The sequence below is a fragment of the Uloborus diversus genome, chromosome 1 (genome assembly GCF_026930045.1).
Source record: "Uloborus diversus isolate 005 chromosome 1, Udiv.v.3.1, whole genome shotgun sequence".
In the NCBI taxonomy this organism is placed as follows: domain Eukaryota; kingdom Metazoa; phylum Arthropoda; class Arachnida; order Araneae; family Uloboridae; genus Uloborus; species Uloborus diversus.
Window position 1 is genome coordinate 167914525 of NC_072731.1, and position 26151 is coordinate 167940675.

The window sequence follows — 26151 nt, forward strand, 5'->3', positions numbered from 1 at the left end:
AGACCCCTATATTTTTACAATAAAAACTTATTGCAACAATTTTCAAGCTAACACTTAACATTTTATGTAAATGCTGGCATAAATTGTAGCAAATCTAAGTATTTTATATGCATACCATTAATATGCATTGAGCTTAATATGCAAATACCAGTAATAACTAACCTTTTGGTCCTACTTCTCCTCGTAAACCTTTGATCCCCGGAAATCCATCTCGTCCAGATAGTCCAGGAAAGCCTTGATCACCTTTTGGCCCAGGGAAACCAACTAAGCCTTCCAAACCTCTATCGCCCTATAAATACAGAACATTTGTTTCTTAAATCATTAAATAAGAGAAAGTAACAGTTTTATTAAAGGTTTTTTTTTTTTTTTCGACTAAAATGTTTAATCCCAAATTACTTAGCATTAAAATAATCCTTTCTAGCAACATCTGATGCTTTCAGCCAGATTCTTTTGATTAAAATTATGACATTTGAAACTTTATTCATGGAATTAATATTTTATTGTTTTAAAAATTTTATGGATACAACACACATAGGCGGCTGGTGCACCAAAAAAGTGAGTGGCCAAAGGAGGTGCAGGGGGTGAGCAGGTCAGGTGCATTGGGCCCTTTCTACTGACTTTTTTTTATGAATTGAAGTTTGACATTATTGATGAAAAGATCTTTACAAAATTAGGAACACAATCTCAAAAATGGCAGTAGATAGCTATCAGCAGACTCATTTTTTCCAATTTAAAGCTCAAATTTATTTTTTATAAAATACTAATTTGAGAAAAATATAAAATCTGCACTTATTAAGTCTGTTCTTCATTCTTTAATTTCTTCTTCATGAATCGATCAGTTTTATCATTTTTATATGGACCGTTAACTCTGAACTTTAAAAAGTGAAGAGGCAATGCCCCTTCACTTTTAAAAGTGAGGGGGCAGCTGCCCTCTTGCCCTTTCATAAGAGCCGCGGAACTTCGCCTACAACAACAAATAAAACACAAAACCCATTAAACCTGCAAAACACAATCCTACCAAGTTGTGGGGGAAAGAAAAAGACAAATCAAACAAGGGATCGGGGGGCATCTAGAAATAATTCAATATTTTGCAAACATCTGCAGCAGGAATTTCAGAACATTCCAGTTGTATAGAAAGAAACAAATCAATTTTTCAGTTTTTTTTATCAAACATCTTTTATTATTAATTTCAATAGATTCAAAAGTTAGGCATTTATTGTTACCTTTAAACCTATGAAGCCTGGGAGGCCCGGAAATCCTGGCTCTCCTTTTCTTCCTGGAATGCCTGGGAAACCATCTTCACCAGGAGCACCAGGGATTCCTGGAAGACCTTCATCACCTTTTGCACCATTAGATCCTTTTGATAAATAAATTAAACATTTAGCTGGTGAATCCCACGGACTTTTTAAAGTTACATTTTGGAGTATTTTTTTTAAAATCAATAAATTCAACTATAGGTCCGGAATATGTACTATAGTACATGCACTGAAGGATAATGTCATAATTTTGGGAAGAATAAATATCACTACATTTGCTTAGAGAAGTTTAATGCAATAATGGGGTTGTTTCCTTTAGTCAAAAGTACTACTTTTAGTCACAGAAATTGATAGAATAAGCAAAAAAAAAAATAACATGAACCCAGAAATTACTTTCATTTTCCCAACAGTTATTTTTTTAATTAATTTTTTTAAATCTCCAATTTTTCAAACAAGGCGTGGTCTTTATGATGTCACAAATGATGTCCTTTGGCGCATTTTTCATTGCGTTTCCATGTTATGATAATCAAGCAGCAAATTAAAAATTGCCTCTATGCTTGCTATCAACCATATTGTTGCCAGTACACATGAGTAAAGATGCGAATCAAATATTGTGCTCTTCTGAATGGCAACAGTGAATAGCATTTCATCATTTGTGATGTCATCGGCAGAAACTTTAAAAAATGAAAGCGCACCAATTAAAGTATTTTTTAAAGATATTAAACTTAGTCAAATTATTTAAAAAATGGTCAGATCCTATGCTTTTAAGCATGCTCTTTCAGAAAAAAATAATTTTTAAATTTTGGAAACAACCCCATAATGCAGACAAATTTAAAAAATATATATATATATATATATATATATATATATATATATATATATATATATATATATATATATATATATATATATATATATATATATATATATATATATATATATATAAATAAAAGTGAAATATATTGAAAAGACCAAACGAAGAGCCCATAGATGCGCATCGCAGCAAAACTAAAAAGCCAAGTAAAAATAAAATTAAGCAAACAGAATTACAAATATTAAACAAATTATAAATAACAAATGATGATAAAACGGAAAAATGCAAACAGCTATTAAGTAGGAATAGAAAAAGAGTGAATCCAGAGCTCATATATATATAAATATATATATATATATATATATATATATATATATTAGTTAACATCTACAATACTGTGTCCAGCACGTTTCTCCAAGTTGTTTCTCCATTTACTTGTCATACAAAGCAATTCTATTGCAAGACCAAAAAGAATAAGAACACCTTTGTTATTTTTCCAGTATTTAAAACTGTATTATTGCTTAGGAATGATGGAAAACAATTCTTTTTCAGAAAAACATCATATCACACAGTTAAAAATCATTAAAAATTAAAATTAAAAGACAATTTTTGTTACTTTACATGCAAATTCATGAGGAAGAAAAAATAAGAAACTTACAGTGGGATTTATCCCAGTACCAAATACTTTGTTGAAAGGTTCAACTACAATGAACTGAAATAAATTGTTCAACTAACCTGGAAAGCCCATGTCTCCCATTCCACCCTTTTCACCAGGTCTTCCAGCCGGACCTGGATATCCTTTAGGTCCTGGAAATCCAGGAGGTCCTTGATCTGCACCTAAAGCTAAGCCTGGATTTCCGGCTTCTCCTTTGGGACCTGGAATTCCAGGAAGACCTGGCCTTCCAGGTAAACCAGGGGATCCTATAAATGAATCAAATTTCTTATAATATTAAGCAGATGTAAATGCATAAAAATCAATGTATAGTAACATACGAAAGAAAATGTATAACTATGCAAATACATAAATAGAATATCTTATAAGCAGTTATTTGGCTACATTTGAAAATGCATCTAAATGAACTACCACTTACTAATACAAAAAAAAAAAAACATAACGCAAGTTTTAACGGAGGTTTTCCATCTCCAGTTCAGTCACTTTCCTATGCCGGGCTGATGAGTGTTAATAAGCACGAAACTGCAGTCTTTGGCTGGAAATGACTGAGCTAGCGGTGCATTTCACGTATAACGCAAGTAATTGTAGTTCGATAGCTATAAATTACAATTATAATTAAATCAACTTTAATATCCATTCAGCTAAAGCCTGAAAAACAATCCATGCAATGCTACAAACATTGGAGCCTGAAAATTAGAAATAGTAGCTACTACAGAGGTGGAAAATCCAAACTAAATTTCTAGAGCAGTTTCGGAGCAGGTTAAATTGCCATTTGGAGCAGTAATTTCATTTAAAAATGGGGCACAGATCACATATTTTTGCTGTAGTCATTCTATATCATTCACTGCATAGTGTTACATTTAGAGATTCCCAGTACTATTTAGCTGGATAACTAAAATAGCTGTCAACTTCTGAACAACAAAAGATTATTAACAATTAGTAACTAAACTTTCATCCTATTCAAAAATAAATGAAAGAAAAAGAAAATGAATATCTAAAATTATTTTGATTTGACTTATTATTTAGAAGTATTAGAGCTTAAAAATATTATTTAATTAATCTCACAAGAGTATTTCAGATTTTAATTTGTACCCCTTGACAAAGTCTCCCCCCCCCCCTTATATTGACCAATAATATTCCAAATTGATATTTTTAATACCTGGAAAACCAGCATCTCCAGGTTCCCCTTTAATGCTAAACAGAGATCTTTCTCCTTTTTCCCCAGGTAAACCTGGAATTCCACGATCTCCAGGTAAGCCAGGAAGTCCAGGAAGTCCATTCCTTCCTGCTAGCCCTGGAAAGCCTTCCTCTCCTTGGAGACCTAGAAAGAATTACAAAACATTTCCACTAAATACAATAAAATAGGTCGATTCTTACATTCTTAAAGATCAGGGGAAAAAAAGCATTTTGAGTACATTTTAAAGAAGTTTACAGAGTATCATTTCATTCAAGGATTGCAAGGTTAAATAATTCAAATTTGTACAAGGGGCCTTAAACCGTTTAATATGAAAAGGGTAAATACAAACCAAGAATGGGAAAAGAACAATCAAATAATCATGAATAGTAACATATAAAATATAACATTAAGCAGCACACACATAAAATGATGCAGTAGTGAAGTAGAAAGATATAGTACCATTAAAAATAAATACATTCGGTCATGATGGATTTTTTTTCTTTACACAGTTCCCTTACATTTTTAATATGTGTTAAATTTCAAATATTACTCATCACACTCCTGCTTTAAAAATAGTCCAGTACTATTCACATTTTATAGCACTTTTCATTTTTCTTAAAGTATTAATGTAAACTTTCGGATAGAGTTGAAATGTTAGAAGTTACGGTTTACAAAAGGCTTGATTTGTTTTGTCTGCATGTGTGGTGTGAGAGAGCTTTTTCTTTTTTTAATTCTTGAACATTTTAATGACACTTGTGTGTCGATATGTATGCATTGTACATTTACTATTGTTTTTAAGGTGTGAGCAAAGCAGTAAAATATATTTTCTTTCTCTTTTCTGTTAAAGTGAAAAGTTATTTTTGAGCATATTATAAACAGAATTTGGAAATTTTACTTTAACTTGAAAATGAAAAGCAATACAGCTCTCAATTTCATTAGAAATACTGACCTTTAAGTCCAGGTAAGCCAGGTAAACCAGATATGCCAGGGAATCCATCTAATCCAGGTGGTCCCATGTCACCCATTTCTCCTTTGTTGCCTAAAAATATTTAAGTGTAAAGATAATGTAGCTATTTGGATATAAATTTCAACAATAATTTCAATCAGTTTTTAAATTTTCTGAAGCAACTTCAGGTACAATTTCATTTTTTCACGCATTCAAAAGTTTTCAAATTCAAAACAGAAAAAAGAATCAAAACTATAAAAACATTTAAGTACTATTACAGTCGAGTCCCGACGTATGCGAGGGATGCATTCCAAGACCCCCTCGCGAAAGTCGAAATTTCCTGTTGTGAAAAGGGGTGTCTGTACATTTTTTTATAAACATACCCAATTATATTAGACACTTGTAAACACCACCTTAAACTGTTTTAAACCATTCCTTAACTAGACATTACCATTTCTTACATAAAGCAATGAATTTTAACTGTTTTTTTTAAAGCTGGATTAATGAACATAAAATACTGTTACGATGCACGAATGATCAATGAGAAAGAGAGACATAAAAAAAACCAGTATGGTACATACAGTATGTAGTAATAATAATATAATGCACTATAATAGTAATGTACAGTAGATCCAGTAATAATATTTCTAACTTAAAAAAAATGCAGAAGATGATTTATGCTGTGCGATCAAACCGTTATTCAAATATATTTCTAAACACAGTTGCTTCACTAGTTCTTTTATAACATTACCATCTATGGTAACATCCCTCTTTCTGGTCTCTTTAATTCACAATACAAGAGCGCTTCCATTTTCATAATTTTTGCATTTTGCTTACTTTGCAAACTTTTACAAATTTCTTTTTCTTGACTTTCAATTGTACATATGGAAGATTCACTCACATCTAATTGTCGAGCTACATTCGTCACATTTTTAGTTGTGCAAGCACATCGAGAATCTTTAGTTTTTCCTTACATGTCAGAAACTTTCTTTTTTTCTTTCAATCTTCATAAACTGTAGATGAAACAGCACTTTTAGGTGCCCTTATATTTGATCAACTTTTGCATTTAGAATGAAAAAAAATGAGGAGTATTTATTTGTATACACAAACAAAGCTATGTTCAAACTTGTACGATGTGGGAACTTCCGCTGCCAGTGATGCTAAAAGGATGAAGGTTCATTCACATAGAAAATATTTTTAGTGGCCATTAACAAAGCTGAAACTTACACACTGTGATTCCCTTGCAAAAACTTTCGTGTTGCAGGTGAGGATTTCGCGTTAGGTGTAAAATTGGTTACTGGTAAAAAACTCACATTATAGCTATTTCACGTAAGTCAAATGGCATTGCAGCGCGAGTCGAATGTACATTCAAAAAAAGTTCAGTGGTTTCCTTGTCTTATCATCTAGTCCATTGTTCACCTAAATAAACCTACTTTAAAACTTACCAAGATTGATTATTTCTTTTAAAAAATCATTTAGGTCTTTAGACAAGCACTTAAGAATTTCTCTAATAATTGATTAAAACAGTGGTAAAAAAAGTAAGCAAAAAAACAAAATGATCAAAACCGAAGCTACTATTCATAGTGAAAACAATCTTCATTCCTTAGTTAGTTGGGTCACAGTGTTCAGTAGATTATAATCATCAAGATTTACGAATTTGTAACATTTAAACACAGCACTTCAATATGCATATGTATAAACATGGCAAAAACAGGGTAACATAAACAAACATGTGCTAACAAGTGAACAAAACATGTGCTAACAAGTGAAAAGGGAAATGCATACTCATTTTGAAATGGTTGTTTCTAGTTCTGATTCCATTTTAAAATGGGATTTCATGGGAGATATTCCAGCAAGGGGTTACTTTTAGATTAATTCGCATAGTCATGGTTAACACATTATCTTTCCGAGGAGGAAATATCTAAATTTATGACTGATCCATCTATGAATCTTTCGGCCGACAAGCAAACAACTATAAGTTATTGGAGTTCTACATATTGTAGTTACGTTCCAAAATAATACGTTGAAAACAAAGGCAAAGAACTTAACTGGAGATGTGTAGTTTGCTCAAAGCACAATAAAAGACAAAACACTACCTATGAGTATAAAATGTGCAATGCGCATTGATCCGTGCTTTGAAAAATTTCACGTGGCTTTAAAATATTAATTGTTACAATATTCAAGTACTCCATAATATTAAGGGCACATTTTTTTCTGTTTTGTACAAAATATATTGGTTAATTTTGGAACATTTAGTTATAGTAAAAAACTATGTATTTTGTATTTTTATTGTTAAATATCAATTATTTTCATCAAATTTTTTTGGTATGATTGAAATTATGATATTTTTTATCATTTATTAAAAAATGCTTTCATTTCTACGTAAAGTACATTTTATATATTATTACGTAACGAGTAATTTCCAAAATCGTATATTAGGCTTAGCGGGAGAGATTCCCCCAGTCTGTCCGCACAGTCCACCTGTAACAGCTGCCGTCCTGAGGGAGCACTATTTTCTACGAGCTGGCATCCCAAAAGGGTTAGTGTATGACGTTCTAAAGACCAGGTCCAGTGTGCGTCAACATTGCTTGATTCTAGCATACTTAATATAATTTCCAAGAAATAGAGTTTTAAAGTGTTGTCTCATCCAGCATATGACCCAGACTTGGCACTATCTAAATTTCATGCTTCATTCCTTAGGTTTTCTTTTATACAGTTTACAGTTTTATAGTTAATAAAACGTTATAGTAATGTCAAAAACAGTGTCCAAAGTTCTTTGCTAGTCTTTTAATAAAAGAAAATAACAATAAATCAGAAGATAGTTGAGTATATGATGAAATACCAAAGAATGGTGTGTCAATTTTAGTTTAATTTCAAGGCTGGTATCAGCTTTGTTCAAATGCTTAAGCCAGTTCTGAAGTGCATTTTTTTTCACAAAACAGCAACACTCCACATTGTTAGTTTTTAAGCTGCTGATGGTTAGACATTCTTTAGCCTTTTATTAAAGACAAAATTAAAATAACATGAATTTCAAGTTTCTGTTCCACTATGTCAACAAGTCACAACAACTACCGTATTTTCGGGATTAAGCGCCGCGGCGCATACAAGAAAAAAAGTTTCAAAAATGTGGATGCGGCGCATATAATGGGAGCGGCGGGTATAGTGTTTTTTTTTTTTTCCCCGATCAAGTTTTAAAAAAAATCCGAGTTTGCAAAAAAGTTGAACATTTTACCAATAGATGGCGCCACACTTTTCCCTTTCGTTTTGCGAAATGAGCGACAAGCAAAGCAAAGAGGGGTAGCCATGAGGGGAGGTGAGTCAGCGATTGCTGGTGTTGCACCATAGAGAGAAACGCTAAACCACGTGAGCGCTGAATGACGTGAGCGGCGAGGAAGCCTCATCGAAGCGAAGGGGGACGGAGGGTCAAGGAAAGGAGCTTGTTAGCAAGACTAGCAGGGGAGGGGGGTGGAACTTCCAGTTTTCTAAAGGGGAATCACCCCTTTCAACAAAGTGGGTTGCTCGGGGTGGTCAAGTGACCTACTAATTGAAAACTTGTTTCTCCGTCTCCCATCCCCAATTTTATTCACTCACATCGTCGCTTTTGCTGTCGTTCGTGCGTTCTTTTCTTTCTTAAAGTTTTTACATCGAGTTTCATCTGAAATGGCTCCTACTAAACGACTTAAGAGTTACACTGCAGCTTTCAAGTTGGAAGTTATCGCTAAGGCTGAAGCGATCGGAAATCGTCCTGCTGCCCGGGAAATCGGAATTGATGAAAGATGTGTTCGGCGTTGGAGGTCCGAAAAATCAACGATCGAAGCGATGCCGAAGACAAAACGTGCCCGACGAGGAAGATCAGCTCACTGGCCGGATTTAGAACGGGACCTGAAGAAGTGGGTAGTGGAGCAGAGAGCTAAAGGAATTTCCGTTTCGACTGTCCGGATTCGAATAGAAGCCAGGTGCATCGCTGCTAATTTGAATATTTCCAACTTCAAAGGCAACGCGAATTGGTGCTTCAGATTCATGAAGCGGAATCATTTGTCCGTCAGGCAGCGAACAACTGTGGGGCAGAGTCTTCCAGCTGATTGGATGGAGCAGAAAAAAAAGTTTTTAGACTACGTCGAGAAGCTGAAGAAAGAAAACAACTTTCAGCCTCATCAGCTTATCAACATGGACGAAGTCCCTTTGACTTTCGACTGCCCTCCCAACAGGACTGTCACATCTACCGGTGAGAAGAGCGTCGCCATTACAACCACGGGGCATGAAAAAACATCATTCACGTGTGTTTTGGCTTGCACGGCTAGCGGAGAGAAGCTGAAGCCTATGCTGATTTTTAAGCGGAAAACGGTCCCGAAGGAGTCTTTCCCGTCCACCGTTGTCATCCGCTGCAACGAGAAGGGGTGGATGAATGAGGCCCTGATGTCAGACTGGTTTAACGAAGTTTGGAGAAAAAGGAAAGGCGCTTTTTTCCAACCAAGTGGAATGTTGATTATGGACTCCATGGCGGCGCACAAGACCGACCCTGTGAAGGAAGCGGCGCGGCAATGTTTGGCGTCCCTGGCCATCATACCAGGTGGGCTTACAAAAAAGTTGCAGCCCTTGGATTTGGCCCCCAATCACAGTTTTAAGAGCCACATGCGTCAACAATGGGAGTCCTGGATGGTGAACGGACTGCACGAATACACGAAAGGCGGCAACCTGAAGAAAGCGTCGTTCGCGGAAGTGGCGAAGTGGGTAGCTGCAGCTTGGAATGCGGTAAAGCCGAGCACCATAATTTCCGGCTTCACCGAGGCGGAGATCATTCCCCGAGTCCCGGATGTTGCTGCGGAGGACGATGGCTCCGATGACGAGGAAAACAGCCCGGAGCTCGATGCAGACTTTCTAGGACTATTTGCGTCCGACAGCGAGGACAGCGATTTCGAAGGATTTTGAATCGCCGATCCATAGTGGATGCGACCCACTGAAAAAAGCGTGCTTATAGTGGCGCCGACCACTTAAAAAAACGTGGAGCGCCATGAGGAGAAGGGTCCGCGTCCCGCGCTCTGGATAACCAACCAATGTCTCCTCCCAAAGTACGAAAATTTTAATTATAGTAATAATAATATAGTTATGTTAATTATATTCTTTTAAATTTTATTTTCATTTTATTGCAAGTTTCTGAACGTCTAAATTGCGCTTTTAAGTTGCGTTAAGTTGGATGCGGCGCTTATAGCGGGCGCGGCGCTTATAATGGGTGCGGCGCGTACATTAATTTTTTTTTTCCGGCGACGATAATTTTCGATGCGGCGCTTATACTGGGTGCGGCGCTTAATCCCGAAAATACGGTACACACACACACATGGAAATCGCTCAAACGGATAATCTCCAGCCTGAACCTTGTAAATCATCATTTCTGTACATGTCTAACACACTGGTCTCTAAATCAAAAACAGGAAATATTTTTTCCCATAAAAGCTGCTTTGCAAAGCACTGCTTAAAATTAAAAATTCAAACCTTCTTTTGCATTTAAAAAGGGGTTTTTTGATTTTCTTTAAGACGTATATGCAATATTTTTGTAAATTTGTGTTCAAAGACTTCTTGCTTTTATTATTATCCAAAAATGTTAATGTTCTAATTTTTATCTGCAGAATGATTGAAATAGTTGAGATTATATCATAATGATAATTTATTTTTGATTTAAACCTACCACTGGCTCCAGGTTTCCCATCTCTTCCAGGAAATCCAGCGGTTCCAGGCACTCCTGATTTTCCATCAGGTCCCCTTAAACCGGGAGATCCTTCATCCCCTCTTAAACCTTTTAATCCAGGAAGTCCGGGAAGTCCATTTAATCCTTGTTCACCTTTCTCTCCAGATAAACCTGTACATTAAAAAAATGAATGAAGTAAGCTAAGTGAAAAACATTAACAAAATTCTAAAACTGAAAATGAAATGCAACTGAAACTTGTTAACCCGAAATCACTTAACACGAAATATGGTTTTAAATAAAATACTTGTTTGATTCCACGAGTAAACAATCAGTTAATAATTTTTCAGAAAAGATACAATCTGATTGATATTAAATATTTATCAAAGTCCAGAGAATTTTGCATTAACATGGTTTAATTGTACTATTCAAAACATTTCATTGTAGCATAAATTTTCTTAAAAATTTCAATGAAGCTGAAAAAGTTTGCAGTTAGGCCTGCTGAGCCATGCTGAAGAGGTTCTTTCTGGTAACCTTGAAACAACCGTTGTTTTTTTTTTAAATTTCAGCAATCACATTTTTTTTTTGTTCTCACTTGACGGTTTTGATGTTCCTATGATTTTAGTCTCCCTCCCCCCGCTTCCCTCTGCAGCACCACCGTCAACCAGCCCCTTCTGATGCTCATTCTCCAGCGAAAAGAGTATCCAGGTTGTGTCCATATCCTACTACACACCTACATACACATGCATACATACACACCTATATACACACACACACATACATACACACACCTATACACACATATCATACGCCTACACCCACACACACATACCCACCACAACACTCATACCTGCACACAGACACAAACACACATGTACCAACACACTCATGTCTGCACACAGACACAAACACACATATACCAACACACTCATGTCTGCACACAGACACAAACACACATGCCTACAAACACATACTTGTGATTGCGAAACACATAATTTGAATTCCAGATGTCAAAATTCATTTTTTTTTTTTTTTTTTTCAAATTTTGATTTGTACTCCTATGTTGGCTCATTTTACTGCCTATACTAGATTAATATATAAATTGAAAAATGTTGGTTAAAATACTCATTTCTAATGACAAACTGTAAATTTTTCTTTTAACTTTGAGCTAAGACAATCAAAACAAAATATGGGGCAAAAGTGGAAGGATATCAGTGTGTGTAATGGAAGATGGAAGAACAACTTCACTTTTTACTTTCCTAAGAAAATTGTTTTCATTGCTTCAAAACTGTCAGTAATTAACTTTGATGACAAAAGTAAGTGTAACAAACCTGGTAAGCCTGGTGGTCCTGGGATACCAGGCCTCCCAACTAATCCAGGAGCAGAATCCCCCGGATCCCCTTTTTCTCCTGGGTATCCAGGAACACCGTCATAACCAGGAGCACCTGAAAGCACAATATCAATAGTTTTCTCACTGCTCATTAGGATACTAGGAAAAAATTTTGCAATATTATCATATATTCACAAATTACTTCTTGTTCTAGAATGTAATTAGTAAATAAAATGCTCATAATTACAACGAACAAAAAAATATTATGAGTTACAAGATAAAAGAATAAGCAAAGTTATATTCTTTTTGGTTAAGTTGATAAGAAAAATTACTTTCTGAAAATGCTTTTAAACTATATTACCAATTCTGAAATTCTATCTTCTTTCAAAACCTCACATGTTCTTAAAGATTTACCTTTAGGACCATCAGGCCCTGAAAATCCTGGTTCCCCTGGGAATCCATTACGTCCAATAATGCCAGTACTTCCTTGCTCTCCTTTGCGTCCAACTAATCCTGGAAAACCAGGTGGCCCTTCAAATCCATCAAAGCCAACATCTCCAGGCTCTCCCTGAAAAAATATTTTAAACATTCAAAAATTATGCAATTATTTTTTGCGATATAATGACTTCCTAAGAAAATATCTTGCAAATAATTAATACTGAGCTGCAATACCTTCACTCCAGGCAACCCAGACAAACCATCTTCCCCTCTCAAACCTTTGGCACCAGTGGGCCCAGATCTACCTGTTTCTCCTGGCATACCAGGATAACCTTTCAAGCCTGGCTCTCCTCGGACAGATTCACCAGGGAATCCTGGTTCACCTTTCTTGCCTGGCATTCCAGGTAAACCATCACGACCAGGTATTCCAGGCTGTCCTAAAAGAAATGATAAACTATATGTATGTGTGTATATATAAATATATATACAGTACAAAACCTTTTATCTGGGATCCAGAAAACCGGGAGGACAGAAAAGTCACTTTCAAATTTTTCCGCCATTTAAAAAAAAAAAATACTTTTTTTTTTTTTTGCCAATTTTTGAAAAAGTGGACATTTTTTCGAAATATATACAAGAACGTTTCCTTTATGAATACTGCAGATAAACATGTATAATTTGGCAAAATGATCACAAATTGAGGTTAAGAGTTGGAGGGTCATCTTACAAGAGGGTCAAAATTTCTGCAAACTTTTCCCAAATAAAATTTGAAAAAGGCATTCAAAAACCTGACATTTTCTTTACGTTACTCCAATTGAACACTAAAAAAAAATAAATACTGACAAATTTCTAATGCACTTCTTTTATTGAACAGCAACTAAAGACATTCAGAGCATAAATCATGGTGCTAAAAGTGCTGAATACCAGATTCGGAAAATAGGATAGTTCATATCCTGGAAGCTACAGATTATTAAATGAAAGACTGTGATAAGGCTATAAGAACTTAGGAAATCAAATTTTTTTTCATATTAATTCAATGCCAAAGTAACTTTTAATGTAATAGCAAAAATGAGCCCCTTACAAAAAAAAAACATGTGCAGACTGCTTTTATACACTAGTAAAAAAATAGCCAGTTTATGCTCTCTCTTGAGCACATTTCTTGCATTTTCTTTCTTTTTAAAACTTTTATTATTGAACACTGTGGTGAAAACTATTTTTTTATTTTAAGTTTTTAGGCATTGAAATTGTTCTTTCATTTAATATTATTCACTATATTTTGAAATTTATAAGCATTTCTGCATTGTTTTCTTCAAAATTTAAAATGCTGAAGTATTTTTCACAGCAAATTGGGTTTTAAGACGATCGACAAATAGATCTTATAGAGATTCAGAAAGCTGCGAAATTCAGTTATCCGGAATAGTGATGGTAGTGAGCATCCTCGATAATACTAGTCAACAAACAAGAACTTTTTGTCTGCATCCTGGATTTAAATAGTTAATTCTGACTAACTTTGGGTCGAGAAAAACAAATATGGTATTGGATATTTTTTATTAGCTCTTGTTTTCAAGATACACAAATGCCTACTGGAGAAAGATGCACAGCAAACCACACATTGATTAAAAGGTCATGTAGAAAAAGAAAAAAAAAATCCTATGCAATAAATGTTATTAAATAGGTCCTGTTTTATTAAACAATGGTTATTTTTTTGGAAAGCAGAGGTTGTTTTTATCTTATTGATGAAAACGCTTCAATTTTTTTTTTTTTTTTTTGTGCGTCAAAGAAGGACCATCTCTTGTAATAATTCAGCAGCAATTGGTGAGCATACACTCAGCACAATGACCCGATTATATGCGTGCCATTGAAAAGATATCTTGGTGAAACCTTTCTTCATGCTTGATGCTCATAGCTTTACTTTTTAAACAAAATATCCCAGAAGAAGTGAACAAAATAGAGTTTCAGAGACATATCATTCATCAATGGTCACAGAACTTCTGTAAGGATTGCTTGACCTTGTTTTTAGTTCTTGTCTTCTCTGCTGCTTAGAAATACTTGTAATACACACTTAAAGGCTTCTTGGGGTTTTTTTTCCTCCACTCGCATTTTTTTTTTTTTTTTCAAAAACAGTGATTTTCATAATTGCACGCATTTGAAGGGCCATTAAAGAACTCTCTACATAACCTTAGCTTCAAAATATCTTGGAAATTTCCCTCTAAATTATTGGAAAAATGTCCTTGTTCACAGCTTTCACGAAGTTCTTTATTATTCCCAGCAGAATGAACGTGGGTGGAAGCGGAACTGGGTGAATCTACTAGAGGCTGATTTTGGACATTTCTCCTCCCAGAACTTAAATTTCTTGAAGTTCATTTTGGTTTTATGAAGTGAGATCTTCTACCCCAACCTGGGATCGAAGTTTAGAAGACAGTCAGTCCCATGGGGGATGTTTCTATCTGCAGGAAATAAGAGCATTAGTAAGAATTCACTATTCTAGTTGGCTCTGTATCTTGAAAACTAGAGCTAATCTCAACTTTTTATGCTGATTTTCATGTTTAGAGAGGCAAAACACTTCGGAAATAGCTATTTTTGAGCATGATGCATTTTTGGTGTTGACCAGTGTAATTGGTTCGCTACTGAAAATGTAAATGAAGCATAATTTCCTTACAGAATAAAAATCATGTAAAAGAAAAGTATTTTATCCTTCAGTGTTCACAAATTTATATTTCTGCATCAGCTGGGAGATTATTTGTTCTAAGATAGCCAGTCATGTCACATGGGATAGTGCATTACATATATATATCGCCCGACAGGGAAAACATAAAACGCAAAAGATTTGAATCATCTCAACAAAAATGGAACAGAAGTTTAATAATAAATAGCAGTTTAGCTGTACGAATGACACAATGAGAGATCAAGGATCTTTCATATATCACCAGAAATAATTCATATTGTTTACTTTGGCAGACAAAAAAGAAGCAGAATGTCATTTCTGCAAAATAAATTTTCAGAATACAGCTGGTGAAGAGAGTTTGGTGCAATTTACCTCTTGCTACAAGAAGGCTTACCTTAGTTGCGTCAGTGCAGCCAAAGGAGAATATGATTTTTGCAACTTATGTAAGTGATATTTTGCAAATAAAACACAACATTATTTCTCAAAATTACAGTATTTTTAAATGTCTCATTACATCTTGTTGCAGTCACACTCCTAAATAATTACATGCTCTGTAAGTAACATACCTTCCAGCCCTCGAAGACCAGGAATACCAGGCTCCCCAGGAAGACCTTCACGGCCTTGAGCACCTTTGATCAATTTCTCCAGATCATAAGCATATGGCTCTCCTTTTTCACCTAAAACAAGAAAAATATTTGCATCAAACCTGTTTCCCATAACCAAATTTTAAAAAACTTTTTAAGCATTTAAATATTTTTTCTTAATACAAAGTTGATTATATAAGAAAAAGGAATAAAGAGCTAAAATCACTTTAAATTTATAAATGAAAAAAAAATTATTAATTAGAAAGTAGCTCTTTTTATGCTGGTAAAAGCGCGGCTATTTTAACATTAAAAAATAGTAGTTCTATTTTCAAATTTCAGAACAATATAGATAATGTCACTATAAGTTTTTATGTTATAGTGTATTTAATGGACTAAATAGCTATGTTATATTTACTGTCATACTGTTCCTATCAAACCAAATGAAACTAACACGGGAGATCGCTACAAACTAAAATTGGAGTGATTAAGAGGAGGATTGAAAGAAAAATGGCCACTACACAATACGAGCAGAGGCACAAGAACGCCATTTTGCAGCATGACAACACTCGGCCACATGTTGCGGTGCTGGTAAAAACCTACCGAGAAATACTAAAGTGGGATGTCCTACCCCACCTGCCGCATTCAGCAGACATTGTTCTTTCCAACTACCACTTGATCAGGTTGATGACACATGGCCTGACTAAGCAGCGCCTCTATTCTTATAAAGATGCTAAAAATTGGATTGATTCTTGGACAGCCTCAAAAGACGTGGTTTTTCCAACATGGGATTCAAATACTGCCAGAAAGGTGAGGGAAAGTAGTGCCTAGCAATGGACAACACTTTCAGTTGCATATTTTTAAATTGTTTTAAAAAATAAAGCATTAATTTTCACAAAAAACAATGGGAACTTGTTCCAACATCCCAATACGTTATACAATTTGTTTGTGATGAACTCTCTAAATTAATTTTTATAATGGTTTAAATTTCAATAAGTTAATTAACTTCAGATTACAAAACAAAAGTAAAATGAACATAACCAACCTTTTTTCCCCCTTATTCCGGGCAATCCATCAATTCCAGGGTATCCCTTGGCACCAGGAAATCCAAGAAGGCCATAGTCAGCATCTCCTTGCTCACCTTTGGGACCAGGTGGGCCTGGCATACCTGGAACTCCATCTAAACCTGGTAATCCTGTTTCTCCATATTCTCCCTAAAACCAATACAACCAATGAAACATTTTTCAGTTCCTTGAATTATTTGAATGAACAAAAATACCAATATTCACAGACACTAAATTTTGTGATACATAAGAAACACAATAAAAAAAATATTCAAAACTCAGAGGATATTTTACTGATAACAAAAGACAAAATTTTTCACGCTAAAAATATTTTTGTTATTCAATATTTACAAAATTAAATATAGAATAACAGAAATATTTTCGTCTATAGGAATAGGGTGTGTTAAATTCATCAATGCATACTTTTACATATAAACATAAGACTATTGAATTTTTCTTGACATTCTTTAAAAAATTGGCTATAGTTAATGTTTAATCCATTTTTAAGAGAGTTTTCAAAAGTTAGATAATATTTCAACATAAATGCACACAGTAGAAGAAGCACCATCCAATAAATTTTTCTATTTAGAGCAAAAGTATACCATCATACTGGTGGGTGCATAATGCTAATCTTACTAATTCCATTAAATTTTTATCTCTTTCTTTCCAAGAAAAGTTTTGCTTCATAAGAATCCCTGTTGGAGCAATGAAAATTTGTGCAAGTTAAAGTTGTAATATTTTCTTTTATTTTTCTGCACAATGGTATTTCCTTATTTTTATGAATAATATTGTTTGTTGGAGTGGCCAGTGGATTGTATAGAAGGAGCGACATTTGATTCACTAACATTATCTGCAGAGTCAAGTATGTTTTGTGAAAAATACAACATATAATTTGCTATTTCCTCATTCAATACACAAGTCACAACAACCCCTTTTTGCATTCTTGGACAGAAATCAAAATGACTCTAGAGCACTTTGGCAATTTAGTTATAAATTTCAATAACAAAAACCTTTATATCTTGCCAAGCATCAATAAGCTGTTTTTTTTTTTAATCCAACAGCTCATCCCACAATTAAATAGTGATGCAGTTACATTTACATAAACTTTTTTAATGCATTTGAATATGGTTAACTGAATTAATTTTTCTATCCAAATTATAGTTTTAGAAAACTATAACACATTTAATTGCATAAAAAATAGTTACAAAGTCATAATAAATTTAACATTTGCAAAAAGCTTACAATTGCTCCCTTACGACCAGGAAATCCAGGGAAACCCTTTAGTCCAGGGCTACCAGGTCTTCCAGGCAGTCCTTCAAGACCTTCCAATCCATCTTCACCTTTTTCTCCTCTGGGGCCTCTAATGCCAGGAGGATAAATTAATTCACCAGCTTCTCCAGGAATACCTGGCCATCCTTCACTTCCATCAGCTCCTGGTATACCCTAAAAGTGAAAGAGAAACACATCAGACATTTATAAGAGAAGAAATTAAAGAGTTTGAATGCAGAATGTTTAATGTGGGATTAAGCAGTGCGAAAAAAAATCTCAAACGTTCATGATTCCTAGCAATTCATAAGGATTGTTTAATATTAGAAACAGAAAATCTTACAAAGTAAAAATGCTATTGAGATACATCTTTTTGTCTAAAATTGAGTGAAAAATACCCTAAATGGCCATTTACAAATGGTGTCAGGCTAAGAAGGGGGAGAGGGTTCATGAAAGTGTGACAGTTTGTGACAAGGGGGAGGAAAAAGGAAATAGGTGTGACATGTGACAAGGGGGAAGGGAGTCAAATGTCGAAAAAAGGGTGACATCATTCACTGATAGCCTCCAATCAGAAACTGCTACTTAATTAACTTTATACAATAAGTAAAATAAATGAGATTTTACTTAAAATTTTTACATATTTTCTTAACACTTACTTTTTACATATGAGTTTTGCTGTGAATCATTTGCTTCTCCTATGCATAGGATTCACTCACTTTTTCTTTCTTACTTGTTTAACAAGTACAGTTACAGTGGACACCACTTATATGAATTATGTTTGTTCTAAACAGTTCTGACTCCATAAAGCTGGATTTCGTTCTTTTTTCTTTTTTGACGATTTGATTTATTTAAGCGATTGATTAAATTAACCAGTTTCAAATAACTGGCATCCACTGTACCAAAAAAATAACAAAAACGCATAAATAAAATTGATGTTACCTAAATCTAAATTTTATTTCTCCTTGTTTTAATAAATTAACTTCTAATTGTACTATCCCCAATTTTTTAGTGGTCTTGTTTTATATGTAGCGTCCTTGGCAGCTTTCCCTTATATTTCAGAATGTTTCTGATGAAATAAGTTTAATTATTACTTATTTTAACTGCTGACAAAAAAAAATTCATTTCCCATTCACTTTCATTTGTAGATAACCTGACTTGGGTACCTTGGTTTTGGAAAATTAATATTGCCTGATTTTCAAACTACATTTAAATGTTTCTGTTTAAAAAAATAAAACTGTAATTTGTATCAAAAAACTACAGACATAACACATTTTTATTCCCATTTCCATTAATTTACCTTACTTTTTCCCCCTCTTTATCAAAAATATGCTGCTTGCAAAACCGTTTTCACTCAAATTGTGAAATTGTCATTGTACAAATTTTAAGTGAGACATTTCACAGTCATGTTACAAATATGGTCTATAGATCCTAGGAAAGGAGGGAGAGACAGATGAAATGTGTCACTATTGGTTGACAATCTGCACATGTTTTGCTCATTTGTTGCTCTTAATTAGAGGTGCGACATCGATAGCAAAACATCAATGTTAGAAATTGAAACATCTATGGTATTGATACATCGACCAAAAAACATCGATGTTTTAAAACATCGATCTTTTTATCAATGTATAACATATATTTTTGAATATACTACATTAATTTAAGCAATACAAAAGAATACGTCCCCGACGAATATATTGAAAATACTGAACCTCAAATCATGAACATAATTTTATAAGAATAATTTCGCAACAGCTTGGTATTATAGCAGGACAAAAATTGATAATAAGACACGCACCGATTAATAGAAACTAGTTATAGTAATAAGGAAATATTTTCAAACTGAATGAAACTAAAAGTAAATTTACATCAAAAAGCAATCTAAGAAAAAATGTATCATAGCACCGTCAGTTGAATGATAAGAAAAAGTTGTGCTAATTATTTTAAAAATACAAAATTTATTCTAACCATTATTTTTAAGAGTAAGAAATATGTGTTGTACTCTTAGTTAATAATTAAACACAAACTGCAATAATAGAGGGACGATTTGTTGGGGGAAATCGAAAAGTAATCCCGAATATTGGTGTTGACAGTTTGAAGAAAATGAAGTTTGTTTACTTTGTCCCCCAGAAGAGCATTTCTCTCTTTCGCAGACTATCCCACCAGTCAGAGAAACATCTCTTTCCGATGGAACAGAAGTTGCCATTACTATCAAATATTTTAAAGCAACTTTTACCAGCTCTGAATTTTTAAAGTTATAGTTTTCACCATTGTAACGTACAGGATTTCACTTTAGTTTAAGAACTGGACCCTTGAAATAGATTGCAAGTTCTGGCACCAGAGTACCAGTGTCAGGGTCTTCCAATAGCTTTGAACTTTTCCTCACACTCCATTTATTTTCTACAATCTTGTAGTGATCTTCCCAAAAGCCATCCTCTACACAAAAAAATTGATCTTATAAAATGGGTGCAAAAAAAAAAAGATTTTTTTTTTTTTGGCAACTCCATAAGTAAACTTAATTACCTAGTCGGAAAATCGGAGCAAATTTTATGATAATTTTCAATTAAAATGCAAAAACATCAACATTGAAAAAACATCGAAACCAAAACATCGATGGTCAAAAACATCGAAAATAAAACATCGATGTTTTAACAAAAACATCGATGTTTCCAAAACATCCACATCGATGTCGCACCCCTACTCTTAATGATTGTTTGCTCTTAAGTTCACTATTGGCAGAATTATAATCCTCCTCTCTTTTTGTATGCAATGCCCTTATCTTCTTTTCTGCTTCACTTCAAACTCACATCCAAAATATCACAACTTTATGCATTGACAAAAGGGCCCCTAAAACACTTGTCTTTAAAAGTTTTGCGACTAATGTTATAATAATGATGACTTTATTTATTTATTTCATGAAGATAAATGCTTTTTCTTCTCCTTATTGGGAACATAACTTAAAAAGAATAATGTTTCTCATTTTACTACAATGAGGAGAAATATGACACTTGAATCTGTTTCAGTATTCAACTAATTTTCAGTTATTGCTAATGTCATGTGCTGTAATTCCAATACTTTTATTAACCCTTTTCTGTGAACAAAACAAAAAAAAAAAGAAAAAATACAAAAACTTCAAAACCTAAAAATTCACTTCAGAAAGTATTGAACTAAGAAACTGACAGTAATACACACAAACAAGCTAATCTTAATTGGCATGACTTATAAACATAATTTAAAAAATTACAAGATCAAAAAAATTTTAAAACACTGCATGTATATGCCCATTCATTTTAAGCCCTGCTCAACATGGGTCTCATTACAAAAAGCTCTACATAATTTTCCCAACTATGAAATATAAATGGAAAAATAAGATGAACATACGGCAAAACCTTTGATGCCAGGGATTCCAGGAAGACCAGCTTCTCCTTTTATTCCTGTTAAACCAACATATCCTGGGTATCCCGGAGGGCCTGGTGGTCCTAATAAATGAAAAATCATTAGCACATCACACATCTTTTTACTACAAAGTTTAGAATTATTGCCTCAATATGAAAGCAAAAAAAACAAAAGATTTTGTTTTATTTTACACTAAAACTTTTGCACATGTAAAACATAAAACAATGAACGAAACAAGAAGTTTAAACAATATTGTTCTGAATTTGCATAATATTTGTATAGGCTCAATACATAAGAAGCCGGGGGGGGGGGGGCTCAATTGGCTTAGGCTGTAAGTGTCAAATAGCACTATTTTTGTTTTTACAATCAGAAACTTTTGAAAACAAAATTCATTGATTATCTTAAACTGTTGGACATTTTATTAAATTACAGTCCCTATGGGCTCAGGTTTTACAAATGATGAAATAGTGTAAAAACAAGCAGCAAACAATTTATTTCCAGAACATTCTTCAAAAAAATTAGGAAATTTCCTTGAAAGCAACCATACAAGTCTCTGTAAAGCAAAACTGAGCTAAAACAATAGCTTCCAAAAGTATAATAATTCCAAAGCAACTCAAAACAAGCTCCTAGAATATTCTGCTAAAGAAGCAAAAATTATACCCACTCTTACTTGTAGACAGTGACCCTCAAATGCAATTCAAGCAGAAACAGCAGCTCCTTTTAAGATCTCATTTGAGTTTGTAATAACTTAAAATTAAGTAGAAAATTTTTGAGGTTTCATTCCATAGACGTTATGAAGAATCTAAGGAAGCCTACTGAATTTCTTAAAACTACTGGTAGTTAAAAAATGCATTGATCAGCAAGTTACTTGAGGTCACTTCTACACAAGTGATAAAATAACATGTTTGTTTGCAGTGTGTAAAGTGAAAACATTAAACCTTAGAAACATGAAATTTGGCACACAGGTGTAGTTTTTGCAGAATTTGAGCAGGTAAGCAAATATCAACTTTGAAACATTCCCAGTAACTATGTAATTTATTTCAGTAAAATGCATATGAGAAAGATAACAAAACTAATAAAAACATATGGTAATTTTAATTTCATGTCCAGTAATGCTGGCAAAAAAAGAATGAACCAGACTGTTCCCACAGAAAAAATGATTCAACATGAATGATTCAGTACCCACTTTTGTCTTTTTGAGAAGACTTTGGGAAAAGCTGCTTTACTGAGAGTTAATTATAAAAGAGTTTCTACATAAGCAACAAACCTGGTCTTCCTTCATCCCCAGGAGCCCCTTTGAACCCTGGCAAGCCTGGAGGACAGTAGCCACAGTCATCACCTTGAGGTCCTTGATCACCAGGTCTCCCATCAGCTCCAGGAATTCCAGGTTCACCCGGTTCACCTGGAAATCCAGGTAAACCTGGTGCCCCAGGAGGTCCTTGCTTTTGTACACCATATCCTGGATAGCCTTTTTCCCCTATTGAAATTAAAACACAAATGTTTAAGTACATGTTCAAGTACATTAAATCAATTCAAAAAAAAAAAAAAAAAAAAACAGGATTTTCTCTAAGTTAATTGATTTATAAATACCTACGTTAAGTGCTATAACTTGTCTCATATATTGACAATTCACTTTGTGTTAATAATTTTTCTCTTGAAAAAAGCATTTGCACTAACAGTCTTTATTTTGAAACCAGCAAAATCCAAAAAAGTGATCTGTAAACTTTTCAGACATTAATCTTTAACTCAATTCCAAGGTTTCACTACCACTTATAACAATGGAATAAAATTTAATTTACAGTTAATCTGCAAAGTTGGAACTCATGTCTCAACAAAAAAAAAGTGTTAATTGGAATTATTATTGCACAGGCAGTTGGAGTGACAAGAATTTGAAATGCTCAATCTGTTTTGGATAAAGAAATTTTTATCCTTAAAAATCAGTATATCAGCATCGAATTTCAATATATAAGATCTATTAACAGTAAAACTTCTCTGAATGAACACTCCCAAATAGCCGAGACCTCTAACTAGAGGATACATCTTCAAGTTCCGGTCCCTTAATATGGAGTGTTCCATACCATTCCCTCTGAGCAGTGGAAAGTTACTTTAACGATAGAAATTCTTTTCGGTTGCTATAGTAACATTTTTTTAAAGTTACCCATACAAAGTGTAATTATATTTGCAAAAAAAGTTGTTTATTAATTATTAGTGAATTTTTTTTTTTAAGTAAACTTTATTTTAAAATAAAGTTATTTTGCTGCGCAAAATTGTTTTGATATTTTTTCCACATTGTAGTTGCCTTGTGAATGTAACTCAGTGTTATGTTTTTCTTTTAAAATCTGTAGATTCAGTTAGTATGACAGTGCCGGTTTAAATGGTATCTAATAAATAGTGGACACTTCCCAGTAACAGAAAAAACTTCTGGTTATACAACTGCAGGTCTTACATCTGGTGAATATGTAAATTTTATAACATTAGAATGTCAATAAGAAATAAGTAAATCTTGAATAGTGACCAACTCTATGTGCAGGAGAATTTATTTTTCCAGAAAAACAGCACCAGAATGGCATTTGGGCACCAAATCACCCCTGATATATGTATATTATTTATGTAAAATACAAACCTGGAGGACCAGGGTCTCCACGAGGACCATGCTGACCAGGTTGTCCATCTTTCCCAGGCCTACCATCCTCACCAGGTGGGCCAATAACAGAAAGTCCAGGAACACCTTTTTCACCTGATGGTCCTTGCAATCCAGGATAACCAGGCCTACCACGTGATCCCGGTAGACCAGGGAAGCCTAAAGATAGAAATATCATATTTGACTGAATGATAAGAATTTAGACACTCATATGCAAAAAAATATTAGTAAAAAAATTGATTAGCACAGAAACGAGTCCATTAAAATCTTGACATTAAAAAATTTATAACTATAAATTGTAGATGAATATAAATTGAAACCAGGAGGGTTTCCCTAAAATTTCAAAGAGATTTAGTTTTTTTAATTTTTATTTAAAAATTATGAGTAAACATTACAAACTTATTAAATGTAAAGTTCTAGCTCATTTAAGTTTAATTTTATTTGGCAAAATGAGCACACAAGACCTTTGTCTCACCCCACACACCCAATCATGGACCTAGTCCTTTATTGTGCTCCTAGGTAGCTGTAGCCCCTACCTAGGGAGAGACAGTTACAATCCTTAGCTAGAACATCTTTCGTTATTTCGCTCTCTAGTTTTTCCCCCAAACTTGAATTTTTATTTGTCATGGACATACTCTTATTGTTCATTTATTTGTGCCTATTTTCTCAATCTTGCATTATTCCACCAAAGTTGACGAGCAAAAAAAGACAATACAAAATACAGAAGATTGTAACATATTACGGGTCATAGCCAGAGGTTGCCAGTTTGGACAATGCTTGAATTAGGAAAGTATTGGACCGTAAGGAGATATTCCATAGTCAACCCTTCTTTTGAACTAAATTTTTAAACAAAAAAATAAATAATATTGCACAAATGAATACAAATACATCCTTATCGGAAGGAAAATGATGTATTTGGATCACACAAATTGGAAAGGAAGGTTCAGGTCATAAGGGTAATTAATATCAGGCCTGAATCTTCAAATTCTGCCCCCCCCCCCCTGCAAAAAATTCCCAGACCCCTTTTTGCCCACTTAATTGCTTACACTGGATTGGACCATGGGTTCTTTTGAGCTGTGGGCCCCACCGCACTTTTCACTCCATAGTCCCCCGTACCTACCACTATTTTTGATTTGTGGTTTAACCAGTTAGATGGGACCCTGAAGACAGCTCAGATTTTTTGATCCAGACCAGAAGTCAAGCTTTGTAACCATGAGCTTATTAAACATCCCCCAGTCACCATTAATGAAGATGCTGGATCTTCGACCGTCTAGGATCGAACCCGGGAACCTCCGGTCACAAGTCTGATGCCTTACCCATCAGGCCGCCATGGCCTTGGGCTCCACTGCACTGCAAGGTCTGCGGATACATAAATCTGTGCCTGGGTAATATTCAGTGGCTCTCCCAGGTAGTTTCTTGAAATTAAATTCCACAAACCTCAATTTTAGGCTATCTTTGGTTGCATTTATGAAAGCCTCACCCCCCTCCTCCGTCTCCATGATGCTGTAGGTATACCAGTGGTGGATGGGGCTGGCAGGCTGTCAGGCATTTGCCTGGTGGGTCACTTAAACTTAGACTGCATTGGATTTTTCAAAGGCTTTTTTTTTAATACCAATGGCAATTTTATAAAATCCTTATACAATTCTGGGAAATTTTGCTTTATCACCAGGCCTCATTCTTATTTTATCTATTCTTACGCTATTCTTAACTATTTTTATCTATTCTTATACTATTTTTTAGCTATTATTATTTTATTATCACAACTTGCAAATATTAAACATAAAATTTTAAATGTTCCGGAGTGGGTGACCCTTAATCCCCCTCCCCCTGTCCCTGACGTGAATATGGTTATGCACACAATTACTTCAGAAATCACTTCAAAGTTGAAATTCTCCACAAACAGTGTCAGAAACAGGACATATAAAGAATTTTACCATCTTCTCCAGGTTCTCCTTTGAAACTTAAACCAATGGTCCCAGGTTCTCCTGGAGTTCCTTGTATACCAGGTTCTCCAGCTGGTCCTCTGAAGCCAACAGGTCCTCTAATACCAGGTTTTCCTGAAGAAAAAAATTAGATTTTAGAAAATAACGCAAAAATATGTAAGGATACAAATGTTTCTAAATATAATTTAATTTTTCACAAACCTTTTTTATATAAGCCATGTTGCATCTTATATTTTACAAATAACTTAATTTGGTTTATATAATTTAAATTTATTCAACTTATGAAA

The 26151-nt window shown here is 34.1% G+C and overlaps 1 protein-coding gene across 1 annotated transcript in view; it reads right to left on the minus strand.

Annotated features, from left to right (window-relative positions):
• The window catches only part of LOC129216967 (collagen alpha-2(IV) chain-like), a 242234-nt gene that overhangs the window by 103727 nt on the left and 112356 nt on the right, over positions 1–26151 (minus strand). The window contains exons 16-31 of the mRNA XM_054851193.1: positions 25856–25978; positions 23904–24080; positions 22548–22757; positions 21266–21363; positions 17864–18064; positions 16603–16771; positions 15543–15653; positions 12549–12751; positions 12291–12444; positions 11878–11991; positions 10550–10720; positions 4870–4959; positions 3903–4064; positions 2806–2991; positions 1224–1357; positions 163–289 (exon numbers count right to left, since the gene is read on the minus strand). Of these exons, the coding sequence (XP_054707168.1) occupies positions 163–289; positions 1224–1357; positions 2806–2991; positions 3903–4064; positions 4870–4959; positions 10550–10720; positions 11878–11991; positions 12291–12444; positions 12549–12751; positions 15543–15653; positions 16603–16771; positions 17864–18064; positions 21266–21363; positions 22548–22757; positions 23904–24080; positions 25856–25978 (2430 nt within the window). The remainder of the gene's footprint in view (positions 1–162; positions 290–1223; positions 1358–2805; positions 2992–3902; positions 4065–4869; positions 4960–10549; positions 10721–11877; positions 11992–12290; positions 12445–12548; positions 12752–15542; positions 15654–16602; positions 16772–17863; positions 18065–21265; positions 21364–22547; positions 22758–23903; positions 24081–25855; positions 25979–26151) is intronic.